Source organism: Oncorhynchus clarkii, chromosome 27 (genome assembly GCF_045791955.1).
Source record: "Oncorhynchus clarkii lewisi isolate Uvic-CL-2024 chromosome 27, UVic_Ocla_1.0, whole genome shotgun sequence".
Lineage (NCBI taxonomy): Eukaryota > Metazoa > Chordata > Actinopteri > Salmoniformes > Salmonidae > Oncorhynchus > Oncorhynchus clarkii.
Genome location: NC_092173.1, coordinates 383,320 through 405,338, shown reverse-complemented (window position 1 = coordinate 405,338; position 22,019 = coordinate 383,320). Strand labels below are relative to the sequence as shown.

The 22,019-nt window shown below is 43.8% G+C and overlaps 1 protein-coding gene across 2 annotated transcripts in view; it reads left to right on the top strand.

The window, feature by feature from the left end:
* The first annotated feature begins 5,088 nt into the window (after positions 1-5,088).
* LOC139386324 (protein furry homolog) overlaps positions 5,089-22,019 on the top strand; it is a 190,223-nt gene continuing 173,292 nt past the window's right edge. For both annotated transcript variants that reach the window (XR_011629033.1, XM_071131847.1), the window contains exon 1: positions 5,089-5,436. Coding sequence is in view for 1 of the 2 variants with exons in the window: in XM_071131847.1 (XP_070987948.1) it covers positions 5,376-5,436 (61 nt within the window). In the remaining variant the exon portion in view is untranslated. The remainder of the gene's footprint in view (positions 5,437-22,019) is intronic.

The window sequence follows — 22,019 nt, the reverse complement described above, 5'->3', positions numbered from 1 at the left end:
TCTTGAAGCTTCTGATAGGCTAATTGACATCATTTGAGTCAATTGGAGGTGTACCTGTAGATGTATTTCAAGGACTACCTTCAAACTCAGTGCCTTTTTGCTTGACATCATGGGAAAATCTAAAGAAATCAGCCAATACCTCAGAAAATAAATTGTAGACCTCCACAAGTCTGGTTCATCCTTGGGAGCACTTTCCAAACACCTGAGGGTACCACATTCATCTGTACAAACAATAGTACGGAAGTATAAACACCATGGAACCACACAGCTGTCATACCGCTCAGGAAGGAGAGATGAACGTACTTTGGTTCGAAAGTGCATATCAATCCCAGAACAACAGCAAAGCACCTTGTGAAGATGCTGGAGGAAACAGGTACAAAAGTATCTATATCCACAGTAAAAATGAGTCCTATATCGACATAACCTGAAAGGCCGCTCAGCACGGAAGAAGCCACTGCCCAAAACAGCCATAAAAAAGTCAGAATACGGTTTGCAACTGCACATGGGGACAAAGATCGTACTTTTGGAGAAATGTTCTCTGGTCTGATGAAACATAAATATAACTTTGGCCATAATGACCGTTGTTATGTTTGGAGGAAAATGGGGATGCTTGCCATCCCAACCGTGAAGCACAGGGATGGCAGCATCATGTTGTGGGGGTGCTTTGCTGCAGGAGGGACTGGTACACCTCAAAAAATAGATGGCATCATGAGGAAAGGAAAATGATGTGGATGTATTGAAGCAACATCTCAAGACATCAGAGTTAAAGCTTGGTCGCAAATGAGTCTTCCAAATGGACATTGACCCCAAGCATACTTCCAAAGTTGTGGCAAAATGGCTTAAGGACAACAAAGTCAAGGTATTGGAGTGGCCATCACAAAGCCCTGACTTCAATCCCATAGACAATTTGTGGGCAGAACTGAAAAAGCGTGTGCGAGCAAGGAGGCCTACAAAACCGAAACTTTGACCCAAGCGAAACAATTTAAAGGCACACACAGTACTGGTCAAAAGTTTTAGAACACCTACTCTTTCAAGGGTTTTTCCTATTTTCCTATTTTCTACATTGTAGAATAATAGTGAAGACATCAAAACTATTAAATGACACACATAGAATCATGTAGTAACAAAAAAGTGTTAAACAAGTCAAAATTACATTTTATATTTGAGGTTCTTCAAATAGCCACCCTTTGCCTTACATCTGGTGATGTAACTGGAATGATGAGATAGATGTTCTTCTTAGATAGATAGATGTTTTGTTTTATTATATCACTGCCATACTGTGTTCAATTGTGTCTAACCATCTTGTCTCAAGAGGACCATAATGGAAATAAGTCCCAGACTTTATTGTGTGTTGTCCTCCATGATTTTATTCATGCGCATGCGATACATGCGCTTTTTCAAGTTTTATGTGTGCTGGTTTTTTAAAATGGTCAAATTTTTAACCTAAACTAAACTTGCCTTAATGACAGTTTTGCACACTCTTGGCATTCTCTGAACCAGCTTCACCTGGGATGCTTTTCCAACAGTATTGAAGGGAGTTTCCACACTTCACTCTGAGGTCCAACTCATCCCAAACCATCTCAATCTCAAAAAACAGATGCCACTAAACGTAAACCAGATGGGATGTCGTGTCTCTGCAGAATGCTGTGGTAGCCATGCTAGTTAAGTGTACCTTGAATTCTAATAAAGCGGTGGTTGGAGCCAAAAATCTCATCAGAGACTCATCAGAGACCAAAGGACAGATTTCCAACGGTCTAATGTCCATTGCTCGTGTTTCTTGTCCCAAGCAAATATTTTCTTCTTATTGGTAGTGGTTTCTTTGCAGCAATTTGACCAAGAAGGCCTGTTCACGCAGTCTCCTCTGAACAGTTGATGTTGAGATGTGTCTGTTACTTGAACTCTGAAGCATTTGTTTGGGCTGCAATTTTTGAGGCTGGTAACGCTAATGAACTTATCCTCTGCAGCAGAGGTAACTCTGGGTCTTCCTTTCCTGCGGCAATCCTCATCAGAGACAGTTTCGTCATAGTGCTTGTTGTTTTTTTGCGACTGCACTTGAAGAAACGTTCTTGACATTTTCCAGATTGACTGACATTCATGTCTGAACTCTTAAGGATCCACCCCTTTTTTTCAATTCTCGCATAAAATGACATACCCAAATCTAAGGTCCATGGAACTGTAGCCAACCTCCCTGGGCGCGGCCGCAAGAGGAAAATCGACCCCAGATTGAACAGAAGGAGAGTGCGAATGGTTGAAAAATAACCAACGATAACGGCCAAAGAGATACAAGCTGAACTCCAAGGTGAAGGTACGTCAGTTTCTGATCGCACCATCTGTCTCTTTTTGAGCTGAAGTGGGCTCCATGGAAGAAGACCCAGGAGAAAAACATAAAAACATATAAAAGCCAGCCTGGAATTAGCTAAAATGCATATTGACAAGCCACAATCCTTCTGCGAGAATGTCCTTTGGACAGATGAGTCAAAACTGGAGCTTTTTGGCAAGTCACATCAGCTCTATGTTCACAGATGAAAAAAAATGAAGCTTTCAAAGAAAATAACAACATACAGTACCTACAGTGAAACATGGAGGAAGCTGGGTTATGTTTTGGGGCTGCTTTGTTGCGCCTGGCACAGGGTGCCATGAATCTGTGCAGGGCATAATGAAATGTCAACACTTTCAAGGCGTTATGGAGCAAAACGTACTGCCCAGTGTCAGAAAGCTCTGTCTCAGTCGCAGGTCATGGGTCTTCCAACAGGATAATGACCCAAAACACACAGCTAAAAGCAACCAAGAATGGAAAAGAATAAAACATTGGACAAAAAAAAATATATGAAGTGGCCTTCTATAAATCCTAATCTGAATCCTATCAAACATCTATGGAAAGAGCTGAAACTTGCAGTCTGGAGAAGGCACCCATCAAACCCGAGACAGTTGGAGCAGTTTTCACAGGAAGAGTGGGCCAAACTACCTCTTATCAGCTGCAGATGTCTCATTGATAGCTACAGAAAACATTTGATTGCAGTGATTGCCTCTAAAGGTTGTGCAACAAAATATTAAGTTAAGGGTCCCATCATTTTTGTCCATGCCATTATCATTTGTTTTATTATTTACAATATTATGTTGAGTAAAAAATCAAAAGCAAAAAATGATTTCTATTAAATATGGAATAAACAATGGTGGATGCTAATTACTTTTGTCAGTTTCGAGTTATTTCAGAGAAAATTGTGCATTCTTCGTTTTTTGAGGCAGGGTACCAACAAATTTGAGCATATCTGTATATGGGCTCCTCAGTGGCGGAGCAGTCTAAGGCACTGCATCTCAGTGCTAGAGGCGTCACTACAGACCCTGGTTCGATTCCAGGCTGAATCACAACTGGCTGTGATTGGGAGTCTCATAGGGCGGCGCACAATTGGCCCAGCATTGTCTGGGTTTGGCCGGGGTAGGCCGTCATTGTAAATAAGGATTTGTTCTTAACTGACTTGCCTAGTAAAATAAAAAAAAATACAAACTCGTAATGCCGAAGTGTGCTGCTCAGACCAATACTGATGATACTTCATGTTATGAGGTCGGTTGGTTTGCAGAGCCTTCCCAAACCCCCTAGATACGTTACCGCACTGTGTAGCCTACGAACACCCCCCCCTGGCAGCATATTTATTCAAGTCCTCTTATTTAAGGATTATTTTCCTCCTGGGACGAAATGGATCAAATTAAGATCTGACATCTGTAGGGAGCACCACCATACTCAGAGAGTTTGTCAGCAGCAGTGTGCTGGTGATGTAATGCCCAGTGTGCCTGAGCTAGCCTGTTGTTCATCGAGTCACATGTGGCGTACCAGTCGCAGCCTCTGATACAGAGCCCAGAGTGACTAGCCACACTGGTTGCTTTCTTCAGCTCCCCATTTACAGCTGAAAGCATGCAACATGAGACCCATTCAATCAAAATAGATAAATGCTGGAGAAGTCGTTTGAGTGAACACTTATCTTTCATTTAGGCTAATAGTCCTCATGTTTCATTTAACAGTCGAAACTTGGTTGTGTTCGGTACTTTGCTGAAAGGACAACCTTATTTTTGGTTGGGAGTTTCCATTTTCCATCGCTCACGAGCATTGTTGTCACGTCACAAATTCTTTGCATTACATCGACTAGACAACAGACCATTGGCCAAACATACAAGTCAACACCAATAAACTAAAAGTAGGGGTGTTGAGGATGCTCCAGCACCCCCTGAATAATCTGAATTGAAACAAAATATTAATATGAAAATAAAAAAAAGAATCAGAAAAGTAGTGCACTGGGCCTTTACTAGTATTTGAGGACCGATATAGACATATTTTTTTCAGTATCTCTGCTTTGGCAAAAAAAAGGTTGTCGTATAATTAAGAACAGTATCTTACAGGATTCAATTGTTGCTAATAGGCTAATGGGATCCAAAAAGAACAAAACCCTGTCCTCAAACATTTACATCAAAAGGTTAAAAGTTATGGGCAAAGACACAAAACATCCACATTAAATTGATTATTTTTCTTGATCAAAAAACATGGAAAACAACTTTTTTGTGCAGTATTAATTTATCATCCTTACAAACCAATTCATGTAAATGTAGGATGATGTTAAATTGTCTGCAGATTTTGTGACTCTTTTGTTTAATGCAATTTTAAGAAAACACACAAATACTTGCATATAGTGTGAGTATGCATGGGGATTCTTAAACTGTTTTTAAGCCCCTCCATGGTTCTACAAATCTATAGGACTGTCCATTTGCTCAGAGGATAGGAGTTAAATAGAAGACCATGGTTAGCTAACTTTAGCTTTAGCTATACAGCACTAGGCTAATTTTGCTTTAGTTGGCTGGCTGAGCCTGACTGAGACTGCTGTTTACACTCTGCTGCTTTGCCCTGTGCCTCATACTCTAGTGGGAGGGAGGGAATGGGAGGTGGGAGGAAGGGAGGGAGGGGGGAAAGGGGAGGGCTGACGTGTCAGTATAGTGTGTACCCCATGATAAATATAGTCACACAACTATGCCACCGTAGCATGTTAGCCCTCGTCATTCCAATGGGCCGTGGCTAAAAATTCCTGTCTGACCTTCACTCTTGGAAAGTACTGGTTGATCACAAGGCAGCACACAGCCACAGAGGCAGGCTGGAACTGACTGGGAGATATAGGAAGAGATTTGTGTGGATCAGCAAACAACCCTGTCTTTTAAACACACCTGTCTCTACAGACCCACTCTGGGTCAGTTCACCATGGAGCGTACACCCAGGAGCACAGACAGAAAATCAACAGAGTCCAGGGACAGACAGACGGAAGGACATTAAAGGATTTGTAGCGTGCATTTGTCAGACTTTTACAACCCTGGCCACTCTCCCTCCCTTCCCCACCATGGACGGCACGGCTGTGTGCTGGAGCAAGGCTAGTGTCATCGGCTTCATCAAGGGCCTGGGTAGGTGCTGGGCTGGGTAGGTGCTGGACTGGGCTTTGTAGGTGCTAAGTTAGTTCTGGGCTTGGCTGGGTAGGTGTTAGACTAGGCTGGTTAGGTGCTGAGCTAGCCTGAGCTGGGTAGGTGCTGGATAGGTGCTGGGCTGGGTAGGTGCTGGGTTGGGTAAGTGCTGGGTTGGGTAGGGCGCACGCTGGGTAGGTGCTGGGCTGTAGGGGCCTGGGAAGGGGCTGAGCTCAGTTGGGCTGGATAGGTGAATGGTAAGGTGTTGGGATGGGATGTGTTGGGCACAGCCAGGTTAGGTGCTTGGTTGTGGTGGCTAGAGACCAGTGTACGGCACTTGGCTTTGGTGGGCATGAGGATGAGAGTGTATTGTAAGCCATGCCAGATAGGCACACATGCTGGGCATTCCTGGCAGATAAAAAGTACATATAAGAATGCACCATGTGGTTGATTAAAGCAGAGGCATGGACGACACCTCTACTGCAGCCAGCCCCACTCTCTGGCCCCTTCCCGACGCGTCGCTTGCTGCAATACTGTAACATACATTTCAGAAAGAAAATATTTACCATGTAGACTAAAATAAAAAGTAATAATAAAAAGTAACACAATAAGAATAACAATAATGAGGCTATATACAGGGAGCACCGGTACCGAGTCAGTGTGCGGGAATACAGGCTTCTTGATTTAATCTGTACATGTAGGTGGGGGTGAGGTGACTATGCATAGGTAATGAACAAACAGTGAGTAGCAGCAGTATACAAAAGCGGGGGTCAATGTAAATTGTTCGGTGACGATATTATGAATTGTTCAGCAGTCTTATGCCTTGGGGGTAGAAGCTGTTGAGGAGCCTTTTGGTCCTAGACCTGGCGCTCTAGTACCGCTTGCCGTGCGGTAGCAGAGAAAACAGTCCTGGAGTCTCTGACAATTTTATGGGCTTTCCTTTAACACAGTCTATTATATAGGTCCTAGATAGCAGGAAGCTTGGCCCCAGTGATGTACTGGGCCATTCTCACTACCCTCTGTGGTGCCTTATGGTCAGATGCCAAGCAGTTGCCATACCATGCAGTGATGCAATCGGTCAGGATGCTCTCGATGGTGCAGCTGTAGAACCTTTTGAGAATCTTGGGACCCATGCCATATCTTTTCAGTAAACGGTTTTGTTGTGCACTCTTCATGACTGTCTTGGTATGTTTGGACCATGATAGTTAATTGGTGATGTGGACACCAATTCCGCTCAACTACAGCCCCATCGATGTTATTGTGGGCCTGTTCGGCCCGCCTTTTCCTGTAGTCCACGATCAGCTCCTTAGTCTTGCTCACATTGAGGGAGAGGTTGTTGTCCTAGCACCACACTGACAGTTCTCTGACCACCTCCCTATAGGCCGTGTCATCGTTGTTGGTGATCAGGCCTACCACTGTTGTGTCGTCAGCAAATTTAATGATGGTGTTGGAGTCGTGTTTGGCCACGCAGTCGTGGGTGAACAGGGAATACAGGAGGGGACTAAGTACATACCCCTGAGGAGCCCCAGTGTTAAGAATCAGCGTAGCAGACGTTTTGTTTCCTACTCTAACCACCTTGGGGCGGCCTGTCAGGAAGTCCAGGATCCAGTTGCAGAGGAAGGTGTTTAGTCCCATAGTCCTTCTCTTAGTGATGAGCTTTGTGGGCACTATGGTGTTGAACGCTGAGCTAGAGTCAAGGAACAGCATTCTCACATAGGTGTTCCTTTTGTCCAGGTGAGAAAGGGCAGTGTGGATGCGATTGAGATTGCGTCATCTGTGGATCTGTTGGGGCGGTATGCAAATTGGGGTGGGTCTAAGGTGTCCGGGAGGATGCTGTTGATGTGAGCCATAACCTGCCTTCCAAAGCACTTCATGGCTACAGACGTGAGTAACAGGGGTGGTAATCATTTAGGCAGGTTACCTTCACTTCCTTGGGCACAGGGACTAGGGTGGTCTGCTTGAAACATGTAGGTATTACATACTCGGTCAGGGAGAGGTTGAAAATGTCAGTGAAGACACTTGACAGTTGGTCCGCACATGCTTTGAGTACACCTCCTGGTAATCCGTCTGGCCCATCGGCTTTGTGAATGTTGACCTGTTTAAAGGTTTTGTTCACATCGGCTACTGAGAGTGTTATCACACAGTCATCCAGAACAGCTGGTGCTCTCGTGCATGCTTCAGTGTTGCTTGCCTCGAAGCGAGCATAAAAGGCATTTAGCTCGTCTGGTAGGCTCGCGTCACTGGGCAGCTCGCGTCTGGGTTTCCCTTTGTAGTCCATAATAGGTTTCAAGCCCTACCACATCCGACGAGCATCAGAGCCGGTGCAGTACGATTCAACCTTAATCCTGTATTGACGCTTTGCTTGTTTGATGGTTCATCTGAGGGCATAGCGGGATTTCTAATATGCTTCCGGATAAGTGTCCTGCTCCTTGAATGCAGCAGCTGTAGCCTTTAGCTCGATGCGGATGTTGCCTGTAATCCATGGTTTCTGGTTGGGATATGTATGTACAGTCACTGGGGGGATGTCGTCATCGATGCACTTATTGATGAAACCGATGACTGAGGTGGTGTATTCCTCAATGCCATTGGATGAATCCCAGAACATATTCCAGTCTGTGCTAGCAAAACAGTCATGTAGTGGAGCATCCACGTCATCTGACCACTTCCGTATTGAGCAAGTCACTGGAACTTCCTGCTTTAGTTTTTGCTTGTACGCAGGAATCAGGAGGATAACATCATGGTCAGATTTGCCAAATGGAGGGCGGGACTGAGCTTTGTATGCATCTCTGTGTGTGGAGTAAAGGTGGTCTAAGATCTTTTTTTCCCTGGTGACATGCCGGTAAAAATTTGGTAAAAGTGATTTAAGTTTGCCTACATTAAAGTCCCATGCCAGTAGGAGGGCCGCTTCTGGGTGAGCATTTTTGTCTTTGCTTATGGCCTTATAGAGTTGGTTGAGAGCGGTCTGAGTGCCAGCTTCGCTTTGTGGTGGTAAATTGACAGCTACGAATAATAAATATGAGAACTCTCTTGGTAGATAGTGTGGTCTACAGTAGAGATCGACCGATTAGGATTTTTCAACCCCGATACCGATTATTGGAGGACCAAAAAAGCCGATACCGATTAATCGGACGATTTATATTTATTTATTTGTAATAATGACAATTAGACAATACTGAATGAACACTTATTTTAACTTACTATATATAATACATCAATAAAATCAATTTAGCCTTAAGTAAATAATGAAACATGTTCAATTTGGTTTAAATAATGCAAAAACAAAGTGTTGGAGAAGAAAGTAAAAGTGGAATATGTGCTATGTCAGAAAGCTAACGTTTCAGTTCCTTGCTCAGAACATGAGAACGTATGAAAGCTGGTGGTTCCTTTTAACATGAGTCTTCAATATTCCCAGGTATGAAGTTTTAGGTTGTAGTTATTATAGGACTATTCCCCTCTATACCATTTGTATTTCATTAACCTTTGACTATTGGATGTTCTTATAGGCACTTTATTGCCAGTGTAACAGTATAGCTTCCGTCCCTCTCCTCGCTCCTCCCTGAGCTCGAACCAGGAACACAACGACAAAAGCCACCCTCAAAGCAGCGTTACCCATGCAGAGCAAGGGAAACATCCACTGCAAGGCTCAGAGTGAGTGACGTTTGAAACGCTATTAGTGTCAGAGTGTCAGTATCTCAGTCAGATACTTAGACACTCGTATGCTCGTATGCTCAGTCAGATTATATGCAACGCAGGACATGCTAGATAATATCTAGTAATATCATCAACCATGTGTAGATAACTAGTGATTGTGATTGATTATTTTTTATAAGATAAGTTTAATGATAGCTAGCAACTTACCTTGGTGTACTGCATTCGCGTAACAGGCAGTCTCCTTGTGGAGTGCAACGAGAGAGAGGCAGGTCGTTATTGCGTTGGACTAGTTAACTGTAAAGTTGCAAGATTGGATCCCCCAAGCTGACACTGTCAAAATCTGTCGTTCTGCCCGAGGCAGTTAACCCAACGTTCCTAGGCCGTCATTGAAAAAAAGAATGTGTTCTTAACTGACTTGCCTAGTTAAATAAAGGTATAAAAAATATCTCTCTCTCTATATATATATATATATATAAATAAAAAAATCGGCCATTCCGATTAATCGGTCGACCTCTAGTCTACAGCTTATCATAAGGTACTCTACCTCAGGCGAGCAATACCTCGAGACTTCTTTAATATTAGACATCGCGCACCAGCTGTTATTGACAAAAAGACACAACCCCACCCCTCGTCTTACCAGAGGTAGCATCTCTGTTCTGCCGGTGCATGGAAAATCCCACTAGCTCTATATTGTCCGTATCTTCATTCAGCCAAGTCTCGGTGAAACATAAGATGTTACAGTTTTTAATGTCCCATTGGTAGGATAATCCTAATCGTATAATAGTGCCGGAGGAGATTGCTTCCGTTTTGCAGGAGCCTAACCAATTGTGCTAATGTGTGAGTTTTTTCGTGTTATTTTGTACATAATGTTTCTACAACCATCTCTTATGACCGAAAAGAGCTTCTGGATATCAGGACAGCGATGACTCACCTCGTACTGGACAAAGTTTTTTTTCACCCAACAAGACCCAAATCCCCATCATTCGCATGTTAAAGAGACAGAGATATCGGGGACGTAGGTCGAAGTGCCTTGTAAGGATCCCACGGAGAGTGGGTAATCTGCCTCTACCATCAGTCTTATTAGACAACATACAATCATTGAATAAAAAAATACGATAGAACAATAAAATAAAAAACGATAGAACAGCTGCCTCTGGTAAGACAAGGGCTGGGAGTCTGTGTGCATCTATAAACAACCAGAGCATGAAATCTAATATTAACGAAGTCTCGAGATATTGCTCGCCTGTGGTAAAGTATCTCATGATATAGAGTTTTCATCTATATATTTCGTAGCTGCCTGTTTACCACCACAAACCGATGCTCGCACTAAGAGCGCACTCAATGAGCTGTATAAGGCCATAAGCAAAAAGGAATTTAATGTAGGGAAACTTAAATCCGTTTTCCATCATTTCTACCAGCATTTAAATGTCCAACCAGAGGAAAAAAAACTCTAGACCACCTTCACTCAACACACAGACACGCATACAAAGCTCTCCCTCGCCCAAGTCTGACCATAATTATATCTTCCTGATTCCGGCTTACAAGAAAAAATGAAGCAGGAAGGACCAGTGACTCGCTCAATACGGAAGTGGTCAGATGAGCAGATACTAAGCTATGGAATTGTTTTCTTAGCACAGACTGGAATTTGTTCCGGAATTCTTCCAATGGCATTGAGGAATACACCACATCAGTCACTGGCTACATCAATAAGTACATTGATGACGTCGTCCCCACAGTGACCTTACATACATACCCCAACCTGAAGCCATGGATTACAGGCAACATCCGCAAAAGTGTAGAGGGTAGAGCTGCTGGGTAGATTTGCCGTTTTCAAGGAGCTTGAATCGTGCTACACCATCTTTGACGCTCGTCAGATGTGGTACGGCTTGCAAACTATTACAGTCTCCAAAGGGAAGCACAGCCGCGAGCTGCCCAGTGACCTGAGCCTACTAGATAAGCTAAATTATTCTATGTTCACTTCGAGGCAAGCAACACTGAAGCATGCCTGAGAGCCTCAGCTGTTCTGTACGACTATGTGATCACGCTCTCTGTAGCCAATATGAGTAAGACCTTTAAACAGGTCAAAATTCACAAGGCTGCAGGGCCAGACGGATTACCAGGACGTGTACTCCGAGCATGCGCTGACCAACTGACAAGTATCTTCACTAACATTTTCAACCTGTCTCTGACTGAGTCTGTCATACCAACATGTTTCAAGCAGATTGCCATAGTTCCTGTGCCCAGAACACTAAGGTAACTTGCCTAAATGACTACCGACCCGTAGCACGCACGTCTGTAGCCATTAAGTGCTTTGAAAGGCTGGTCATGGGTAATATCAAAACCATTTTCCCAGAAACCTTAGACCAACACCAATTTGCACATCACCCTAACAGATGCACAGATGACGCAATCTCTATTGCACTCCACACTGCACTTTCTCACTTGGACAAAAGGAAGAACTATGTGAGAATGCTATTCATTGACTCCAGCTCAGTGTTCAACACCAGAGTGTCCTCAAAGCTCATCACTAAGCTAAGGACTCTGGGACTAAACACCTCCCTCTGCAACTGGATCCTGGACTTCCTGACGGGCTGTCCCCAGGTGGTAAGGGTAGGTATCAACACATCTGTCACGCTGATCCTTAACACTGGGGCCCCTCAGGGGTGCGTGCTCAGTCCCCTCCTGTTCTCCCTGTTCACCCATGACTGCATGGTCAGGAAAGACTCCAACACCATCATTAAGTTTTCCAATGACACAACAGTGGTAGGCCTGCTCATCGATAACGATGAGACAGCCTATAGGGAGATGGTCAGAGACCTAGCCATGTGGTGCCAGGATAACAACCTCTCCCTCAACGTGATCAAGACAAAGGAGATTATTTTGGACTACAGGAAAAGGAGGGCCGAGTACACCCCCATTCTCATCAACGGGGCTGTAGTGGAGCAGGTTGAGAGCTTCAAGTTCCTTGGTGTCCACATCACCAATGGTGACATGGTGAAGAGACCAGACGAGGGATCAGTGGTTAAGGGTAAATATAATACTTTACTGAGAATGGTAACGGAAGGATCACAGTAACACTGGGAAAACAACAAACACTAAGTCTCGAAAACTCACTTAGGAGACAAACGCACAAAACATACCATTCAAACTTCTGCAAAGGACAACAGAAAACACACCTCTTTTAACAGGGAAATCATAATGAGTAAATAGGACACACCTGTGTGTCGTCCGTGTCTCTAGGATGGTCTCTGTCGCCCTCTGGTGACAGGTGGAACCATGACACCAACAAACTAGAATGGTCCAAACACATCAAGACAGTCGTGAAGAGGGCACGACAAAGCCTATTCTCCCTCAGGAGACTGAAAAGATTTGGCATGGGTCCTCAGATCCTCAAAAGGTTCTAGAGCTGCACCATCGAGAGCATCCTGACTGGTTGCATCACTGCCTGGTATGGCAACTGCTCAGCCTCCTACCGCAAGGCATTACAGAGGGTAGTGCGTACGGCCCAGTACATCCCTGGGGCCGAGCTTCATGCCATCCAGGACCTCTATACCAGGCGGTGTCAGAGGAAGGCCCTAAAAATGGTCAAAGACTCCAGTCACCCTAGTAATAGACTGTTCTCTCTGCTACCTCACGGTAAGTGGTACTTAACGTTAGCTAGCTAACAAGCTAGAAACTAACCAAAACATTGTTTAGAAAGTTGCTTGTAGTTGCCTGATTTGCTAGATTGACATATACTAAATAGATTTTTTAATGGTTGGGTGTTAAATTATTGGTGTTAAAATACACCAGTTATGCTATTTTGGACTACTTTTTCCTAACGACAACAAGAAGTTTGATGTTGGAGAACAATAGAATGTTCATGATGTCAATGCGACAACTGTCTCCAGACATGTCGATAGACGTAGTATTAACTAGCCTATAATCTTGAAATCTTTGGTTGTTCAGTACACTACCATGCTCACTCTGTTGAGAACATGTGAATCCTTAAAGAGATGGTTGGGGCTAAGGCTCTCCATTAGGTTTACCAACACATTCAAAGGCCATTTTCTCAAAAGTGGGGTTACAAGTTCATCAACTTTCAAAGCAGAATTACTTTCCCATTGTTCCTCAACTGTGGTGTATGATATACCATGTTCTAGCTCTGAGTCTCTACATTTATTCAATGTAAAAAACACAATTTCAAATTTTGCTAACTAAGATCGAATCTGTCGGTCACATAGGGAGACTGTTTAGTGCCAAAAATAAGGGGTTAAATAAATGTCTGAAAAATAACAAATGTTTCCTATCTTTCTTATATCACTTCAGAACATACTTCCTTTGACCTTTTTGGGGGGACTATCTGTTGTTCGATGTAGTGCATCTGTTATTCAAAGGGCTTAAACTCTTATATTTCAACATGTGAACAATTCATAAACACTTATAGTAATTTATAAAGCATTTATGAGCATTCATAGCATGTATAATGGCTTGTTCACTGTATAATGGCTTGTTCATAGTGTAACCTCTTGTGACAGCATCCCAACCAAAAAAAAACAGTTTTTCATACAATCAATGGTTTAGAAATGCAAATGCTTTATAGCCTAAATATTGATTGATGATAAGGGTCCATTGAGAATATTTTTGTTTATTTTTTTAATGCTTTACTTGGACAGATTAAAAATAGGAGGGACAGTAAGATGATACATTTTATTGACATTTAACCCACTCAACCACACAGCCACACTGTAAGAAATTATTCTGGGGTGAATTGGAATTGGCAAAAAATGACAACCAGCATATACGTAATAAAAATGTATGTGAGTCGTGCAGAGCCCGTGGTCTAGTGGTAAAGCACCCAGTTTAGACAGGTCACCTCTCTCCCCACCAAAGACCAGGGTTAAATTCCCCGCTCCAACCCTTCAAGAACTACAGACTCAGCAATGATCCAAGATGGTGTAGCAGTGAGACGTCTGTCTTTGTCTTATCTTGTCCCATGTATATATCTTTTTCTATCTTTTTCTTCGCATTCTTTTTAATATTTTTCCTAAACCTCGACTTCAAAATACTCTCCTGCAACGCTCCTCACCCAATGTGGTGTGGATCTGTTTTTTTTCTAAAGTATTTCTACTTACACCGGACCTGGAATCCCTCAACTGAAGATAGCTAGCTAACTAGCTACCAGCTATCAGTCAGCTAACCACTGCTAGCGGTCATCAGCTAACCTTTAGCTCGGAAAGCTCACGCCAATTCATACAACGCGTTTCAAACCAGAGCATTCCGGACCTATTTTTCTCTCCATATCCCCGGATTCCTACCGCAAACTCTGAACCTTTTCATCTGGACCATCGCAGCTAGCTAACCGCAACCCGGGTTGACTACTCTTGTCTTACGTTTCCGTCCTGGAGCAAGCACCAATTAGCCTGGAGCTTGCCCATGCTAGGCCAATCTCCTGGCGAGGGCTCCTGGGCTACTCCTGAAGCCTACTCCTTGACTACAATATCCGGACCCCTTCTACTGCCGGCACGGGGCACGGAACCCCGTCGATCCTTCACGACTGGAATACCAACATAATCTGCCCAAGGATTCCAACAGGCCCCTCAGGCGCGACATCCCCTGAAAGCCCATTCTGCTAACCGGGGCCTGATAGCTATCTAGAGCATATTGGACTGTTAACTGACCAGTTTCTTGGACCACTATACCCGTTTTGCCAATTGGACTTGGACCCCTCTGCTACTTGGACCCCTATTAATTCCACGACTCACCGCACGAGGAGGCAAAAACTGACTTTCCCCCATCGCGGCGTCCCTCTAAGGCCCTTCTGCTAACTTGCTAGCCCCGGCCTGCTAACTGATAGCTTGCTAGCCCCGGCCTGCTAACTGTCTGAATCGCCGTGTCCCCAGCCAGCCCAACCACTCACTGGAACCAATTCACTTGGCTGCGCATGCCTCTCCCCAATATCAATATTCCTTGTCCATTACTGTCCTGGTTAGTGATTACTGTCTTATTTCACTGTAGAGCCTCTAGCCCTGCTCAATATGCCTTGACCAACCATGTTGTTCCACCTCCCACATATGCGATGACATCACCTGGTTTAAACGTCTCTAAAGACTATATCTCTCTCATAATTACTCTATGCCTAGGTTTACCTCCAATGTACTCTCTTCCTACCATACCTTTGTCTGTGCATTATGCCATGAATCTATGGTATCGTGCCCAGAAACCTGCTCCTTTTACTCTCTGTTCCGAACGTGCTAGACAGCCAGCTCTTATAGCCTTTAGCCGTAAACTTCTCCTACTTCTCCTCTGTTCCTCTGGTGATGTAGAGGTCAACCCAGGACCTGCAGTGCCAAGCTCCACTCCCACTCCCCAGGTGCTTTCATTTGTTGACTTTTGTAACCGTAAAAGCCTTGGTTTCATGCATGTTAACATTAGAAGCCTACTCCCTAAGTTTGCTTTATTCACTGCTTTAGCGCATTCTGCCAACCCAGATGTCTTAGCCGTGTCTGAATCCTGGCTTAAGAAAACCACCCTGAACTTTCCATCCCTAACTATAACATTTTCTGGCAAGATAGAACTGCCAAAGGGGGCGGTGTTTCATCTACTGCAGAGAAAGCCTGCAGAGTTCTGTCTTACTATCCAGGTCTGCACCAAAAAAATTGAGGTTCTACTTCTAAAAACTCACCATTCCAGAAACAAGTCTCTCACCGTTGCCGCTTGCTATAGACCACCCTCTGCCCCCAGCTGTGCCCTGGACACCGTATGTGAATTGATTGCCCCCATCTGTCTTCTGAGCTCATGCTGCTAGGTGACCTAATCTGGGACATGCTTAACACCCCGGCCATCCTACAATCTAAACTTGATGCCCTCAATCTCACACAAATTATCACTGAACCTACCAGGTACCACCCCAAAGCCGTAAACACGGGCACCCTCATAGATTATCATGCTAACTAACTCACCCTCCAAATACACCTCTGCTGTTTTCAACCAAGATCTCAGTGATCACTGCCTCATTGCCTGCATCCGTAATGGGTCTGCGGTCAAACTATCACCCCTCATCACTGTCAAATGCTCCCTAAAACACTTCAGTGGACAGGCCTTTCTAATCGACCTGGCCCGAGGTATCCTGGAATGACATTGACCTCATCCCGTCAGTAGATGATGCCTGGTTATTCTTTAAAAGTGCCTTTCTCACCATCTTAAATAAGCATGCTCCATTACAAAACTGTACAACCAGTAATAGATATAGCCCTTGGTTCACTCCAAACCTGTCTGCCCTTGACTAGCACAAAAACATCCTGTGGCATTCTGCATTAGCATTGAATAGCCCCCGTGATATGCAACTTTTCAGGGAAGTTAGGAACCAATATACACAGGCAGTTAGGAAAGCTAAGGTTAGCTTTTTCAAACAGAAATTTGCATCCTGTAGTACAAACTCAAAAAAGTTCTGGGACACTGTAAAGTCCATGGAGAACCTCCTCCCAGCTGCCCACTGTACTGATGCTAGGAAACACTGTCACTACCGATAAATCCACAATAATTGAGAATTTCAAGAAGCATTTTTCTACGGCTGGCCATGCTTTCCACCTGGCTACCCCTACCCCGGTCAACAGCCCTGCGCTCCCCACAGCAACTCGCCCAAACCTCCCCCACTTCTCCTTCACCCAAATCCAGATAGCTGATGCTCTGAAAGAGCTGATAAATCTGGACCTCTACAAATCAGCCGGGCATCTGGACTCTCTCTTTCTAAAATCATCTGCCAAAATTGTTGCAACCCCTATTACTAGCCTGTTCAACCTTTCTTTCGTATCGTCTGAGATTCCCAATGATTGGAAAACTGCCGCGGTCATCCCCCTCTTCAAAGGGGGAGACACTCTAGACCCAGACTGATACAGACCTATATCTATTCTACCCTGCCTTTTTAAAGTCTTTGAAAGTCAAGTTAACAAACAGTTTACCGACCACTTCGAATCTCACCGTACCTTCTCCGCTATGCAATCTGGTTTCAGAGCTGGTCATGGGTGCACCTCAGCCAAGCTCAAGGTCCTAAACGATATCATAGCCGTCATCGATAAGACACCTTACTATGCAGCCGTTTTCATTGACCTGGCTGAGGCTTTCGACTCTGTCAATCACAACATTCTTATTGGCAGACTAAAAAGCCTTGGTTTCTCAAATGACTGCCTCGCCTGGTTCACCAACTACTTCTCAGACAGAGTTCAGTGTGTCAAATCGGAGTCTCTATGGGGGTGCCACAGGGTTCAATCCTCAGGCCGACTCACTTCTCTGTATACATCAATGATGTTGCTCTCGCTGCTGGTGATTCTTTGATCCACCCCTACGCAGATGACACCATTCTGTATACCTCTGGCCCTTCTTTGGACACTGTGTTACCTTATCCACCAGATGAGTTTCAATGCCATCTTCTTCCGTGGCCTCCAACTGCTCTTAAATGCAAGTAAAACTAAATGCATGCTCTTCAACCTTTCGCTTCCCGCACCTGCCCGCCCGTCCAGCATCACTACTCTGGACGGTTCTGACTTAGAATATGTGGACAACTACAAATACCTAGGTGTCTGGTTAGACTGTAAACTCTCCTTCCAGACTCACATTAAGCATCTCCAATCCAGAATCGGCTAGAATCGGCTTCCTATTTCGCAACAAAGCATCCTTCACTCATGCTGTTAAACTGACCATCCAACCAATCCTCGACTTCGCCGATGTCATTTACAAAATAGCCTCCAACACTCTACTTAACAAATTGGATGCAGTCTATCACAGTGCCATCCGTTTTGTCACCAAAGCCCCATATACTACCCACCACTGCGACCTGTATGCTCTCGTTGGCTGGTCCTCGCTTCATACTCGTCGCCAAACCCACTGGCTACAGGTTATCTACAAGTCTCTGCTAGGTAAAGCCCCACCTTATCTCAGCTCACTGGTCACCATTGCAGCACCCACGCGTAGCATGCACTCCAGCCGGTATATTTCACTGGTCACCCCCAAAGCCAATTCTTCCTTTGGCCGCCTCTCCTTCTAGTTCTCTGCTGCCATGACTGGAACGAACTGCAAAAATCACTGAAGCTGGAGACTCATATCTCCCTCACTAGCTTTAAGAATCAGCTGTCAGAACAGCTCACAGATCACTGCACCTGCACATAGCTCATCTGTAAATAGCCCATCCAATCTACCTCATCCCCATACTGTTTTTATTTATTTATCCATCTTGCTCCTTTGCACCCCAGTATCTCTACTTGCACATTCATCTTCTGCACATCCTACCAGTCCAGTGTTTAATTGCTATATTGTATTTACTTTGCCACCATGGCCTATTAATTGCCTTACCTCTCTTATCCTACCTCATTTGCACATGCTGTATATAGATTTTTCTACTGTATTATTGATTGTATGTTCGTTTATTCCATGTGTAACTCTGTGTTGTTGCATGTGTCGAACTGCTTTGCTTTATCTTGGCCAGGTCGCAATTGCAAACGAGAACTTGTTCTCAACTAGCCTACCTGGTTGTATAAAGGTCATATAAAAAATAAAACATTCTTTATCTCCTGTCATTTCATAACTGTGTCAAAATACCCCCCAAATATCTTACAAAATATGTATGAAAGTCAGTTCAATGATTTGTTAATTTAGTTTTACCAAAATAATGTAAATCCTGCCTAATATGTTGCTCAAAATGTAAGTATCTTTCATGAAGAGAGAGACAATAGTGATTGAACTCATTGTCAGTTTTTGGTTTTAATCTCCTTGCATTTCCTATCTCACCACATGACTCTGTTTTTAGAAGATTGTGGGTAATTCAACATTTTCAGTCGACTATGGTTCTTTCACACAATGTTTCTTTCATATGCATGTTTGAAGAAATCAAAGTATATTTCTATATTGCTATTAATCTTGTTGTGCAATGAGGTGCAATGATTTATGATGAACGAATATCAAAACCATCAGACAAATTGATGTTCAATGAGGACAGCACTCATTCCATACATTCATGATTGTCAATGGATTTTAGGGACGAGAAAGTGGGTAGTCGTAAATGGTGGCGAAAAGTGAGGACTAAATGGAGAAAATGGTGAAGGATGAATTGGGTTAAGTGGAATTGGTCAGAGTGACCAGGAACATTATGATGTTGATTTCATGTGTATCAAAGAGCAAAATGTCGACGTACGATGTTGACAGCTAGGATTTTCAGAGTAGGGCACCGGTTAAAGGTGTCATCTCTGATGTCTTGTTGGACATAGAGCCTGTGTGGTTTAGGGATAACATTCCGGGAGTGGTAGACTCACATCGCTTGAATTTAATGATAGATGGAAAGAAGGAGCAAAGCCAATTGGTTTTACTGTTGTTTGATGAAGTGGTTCTCCCAACTTATGCAATACTTGGATATATGAGTTATGAGGTGAGACCGTATGTCCAAACCATATATATATATATATATATATATATATATATATATATATATATATATATATATATACATTTATACATTTATTTATTTATTTATTTTTACTACCCCGTACAGTATGTGGCGGCAATACACCATATGAGTGCCAATAAACCTCAAAGAAGAAGAAGGTGATTGCCAATGGATGGCACAACATTAAGGAGAAAAGCTACAAAAGATGATGGACGTCAACGGTAAGATAGTGGACAGGGAAAAAAAGGAGGAAAGTGGAACCTATTATGAGTAAATATGGAGTGGGGGAATGCACAACCCTTCTAGAAGATCTGATGAAGGGGAAGATAGGTGCCGGGATGACCGCCGAGAAGAAGCTGAGTGCAGAGGGAAGCGGTGTGGTGAGGAAGGTTGGAGTCGAGTGCAAAAAGACAGATACATGCTCCAGTAGCTTAGTGGTGGAACCTGACGAGAGTGAGGATGAAGTACCTGTGGGGGCAGGTGCAGTGAGGACCATCGAGTTTGAGCCTCATCCCGATGATGACAAGAATGATTCTGGCCCAGTGGGAGTGAGATTTATTGGAGATAATGGATCCTTGTATTCTGGCTGATTCATATGTGATGTCAGGTTGGGTGGAGAAGAGGTTGAGGACTGTTGAGTCGGTGAAAGTAACTCGAAGTCGACTCGTGATGATGTATTGTGTTTCTTCCGTCCAGAAAAGTGCTCCGGGTGCTGTGGACCACTCGACTAGGGACAAGAACTGTGACTTGCTTTGCTCATAGGAGCAGGGCGCCATTGAAAGGAGTGATAACGGGGGTGTTATTAAGTGTTTAGGAGGATCAGCTGAAATAGAACTCAGACCCGGTGGAGAGTGTGGTGAAACGAGAAGACATTGTCTGATGCAGTCTTTCCCTGACAAGGTCAAGTTAGGATGTTCAGTTATTCTATGAGAGCTTTTGTTCTGAAAATACTAAGCTTTTTTAGGTGCCAAGCTTATGGTCATGTTGCAGCAGTGTGTAGGAGGGAGATTCCTAGATGTGAGAAGTGTGAAGGAGGGCATGAGATGAAGGAATGTGTAATATCGGTAGAGAAAGTTGTGTGTGTTAGCTGCGGGGGGTGCCCATGGGGCTGGAGATTGGAGGTGTCTAGTGAGAGAAAGGCAGGTTGAGATTGCCAGGGTCGGAGTAGTACAGACAGTGTCGTATGCTGAAGCAGTGAGGAGAGTGGTAGAGGAAGATTGGGTACATGGTGAGGGATCCTGAAAGGATTCTTGTGAGTAAGCAGAGACCTATAGAGAGGGCTGGGAATAGTATGTGCTTCAGTAAGATGAGTTTCATAGCATTCATAGCCATGTTTGTCAACTGTACTGCAGAAATGGAATGTCACAGGAAATAGAGGTTGTGGTGGCAGCTGCAGAGAAGTACTTGGGATTGCGAGGTTTTACTGCAGAAGAGTTGCGGGGGGTGTAGAGTGGTAATGTTTTGTCCTTCCAGACCATTGGCCTGGAGTAAGATTAGATAGGGTTAAATAGTTTAATGGGGTGGTATTTTATATTACTATAATGGATTGTACAGTAGGTGGCGTAAATACACCAATAGGTGTAGTCTGCCCTTAAGCCTAGAAGAAGAAGAACAACAACAATGTCAATGGAAGAGGTTTTGCCGAATCCTCAGTTCTTGCAGTTCAACCTCCAATTACTGCTGGTGGTTTGAACACTGTGCTTGACAATGCCTGCCAAATGACATATAATGGCAAATTATCAAGTAAATAGAACAATGTTAAACATTTAGACACTTCTGAAAATGTGATCTAATTCTGCATGAAGCTTTAGAGAGAGGAAACGACACCAAAAGAGAAGGTATCTAATTCTGCACTAAACAGGACTAGTGTTTTCAACCTTTTCTGTTAATACTCCCAGTCCCTGACAAGGTGCTGCACAATACTTGATTAAGTGGTGTTCCAACACACAATGTTTCAAAACGTCTCAGGATGATGTGGTTCAATATTTAAGGTTAAGGTTCCATCTCCTTCAAGTTGGTGGCAGCCCAGTTTCCACTAGTTTTTGTGTTACAACAATGTAATTCATGTTTCCGAGAGTGTATTCTGGGATTGAAATCATACTTTATGTCAGAGTGAGAGTGTTACAAAGTAGCAAAAGCACATTGAGGTCAACGTTGGGATCAAGGTTGAGATAATGTTGTGTGGTGATTGTGTTTTCTGGGAGTCTTCATCAGCCTGAGGCCATGGAGAAGGCTTTTGTGGCCAACTAGAGAGTCTGGGATTTGATATGTGACTGATCTGCTTTAATGGCCCCTGATACTAACAATAAACACTGTGTAGTAAGGCTGCCACTGCTAGCTAACTGTCCACTCTTATCTATCACACACACAGACACACACACACACACACACACACACACACACACACACACACACACACACACACACAATTTTATCCAGCAGATATACCCCAGTTCACTGACCTAGAAGTATAATTCTGGGTTGAGGTAATCCATGCTAAGGGAACATTTCACACCCCTAT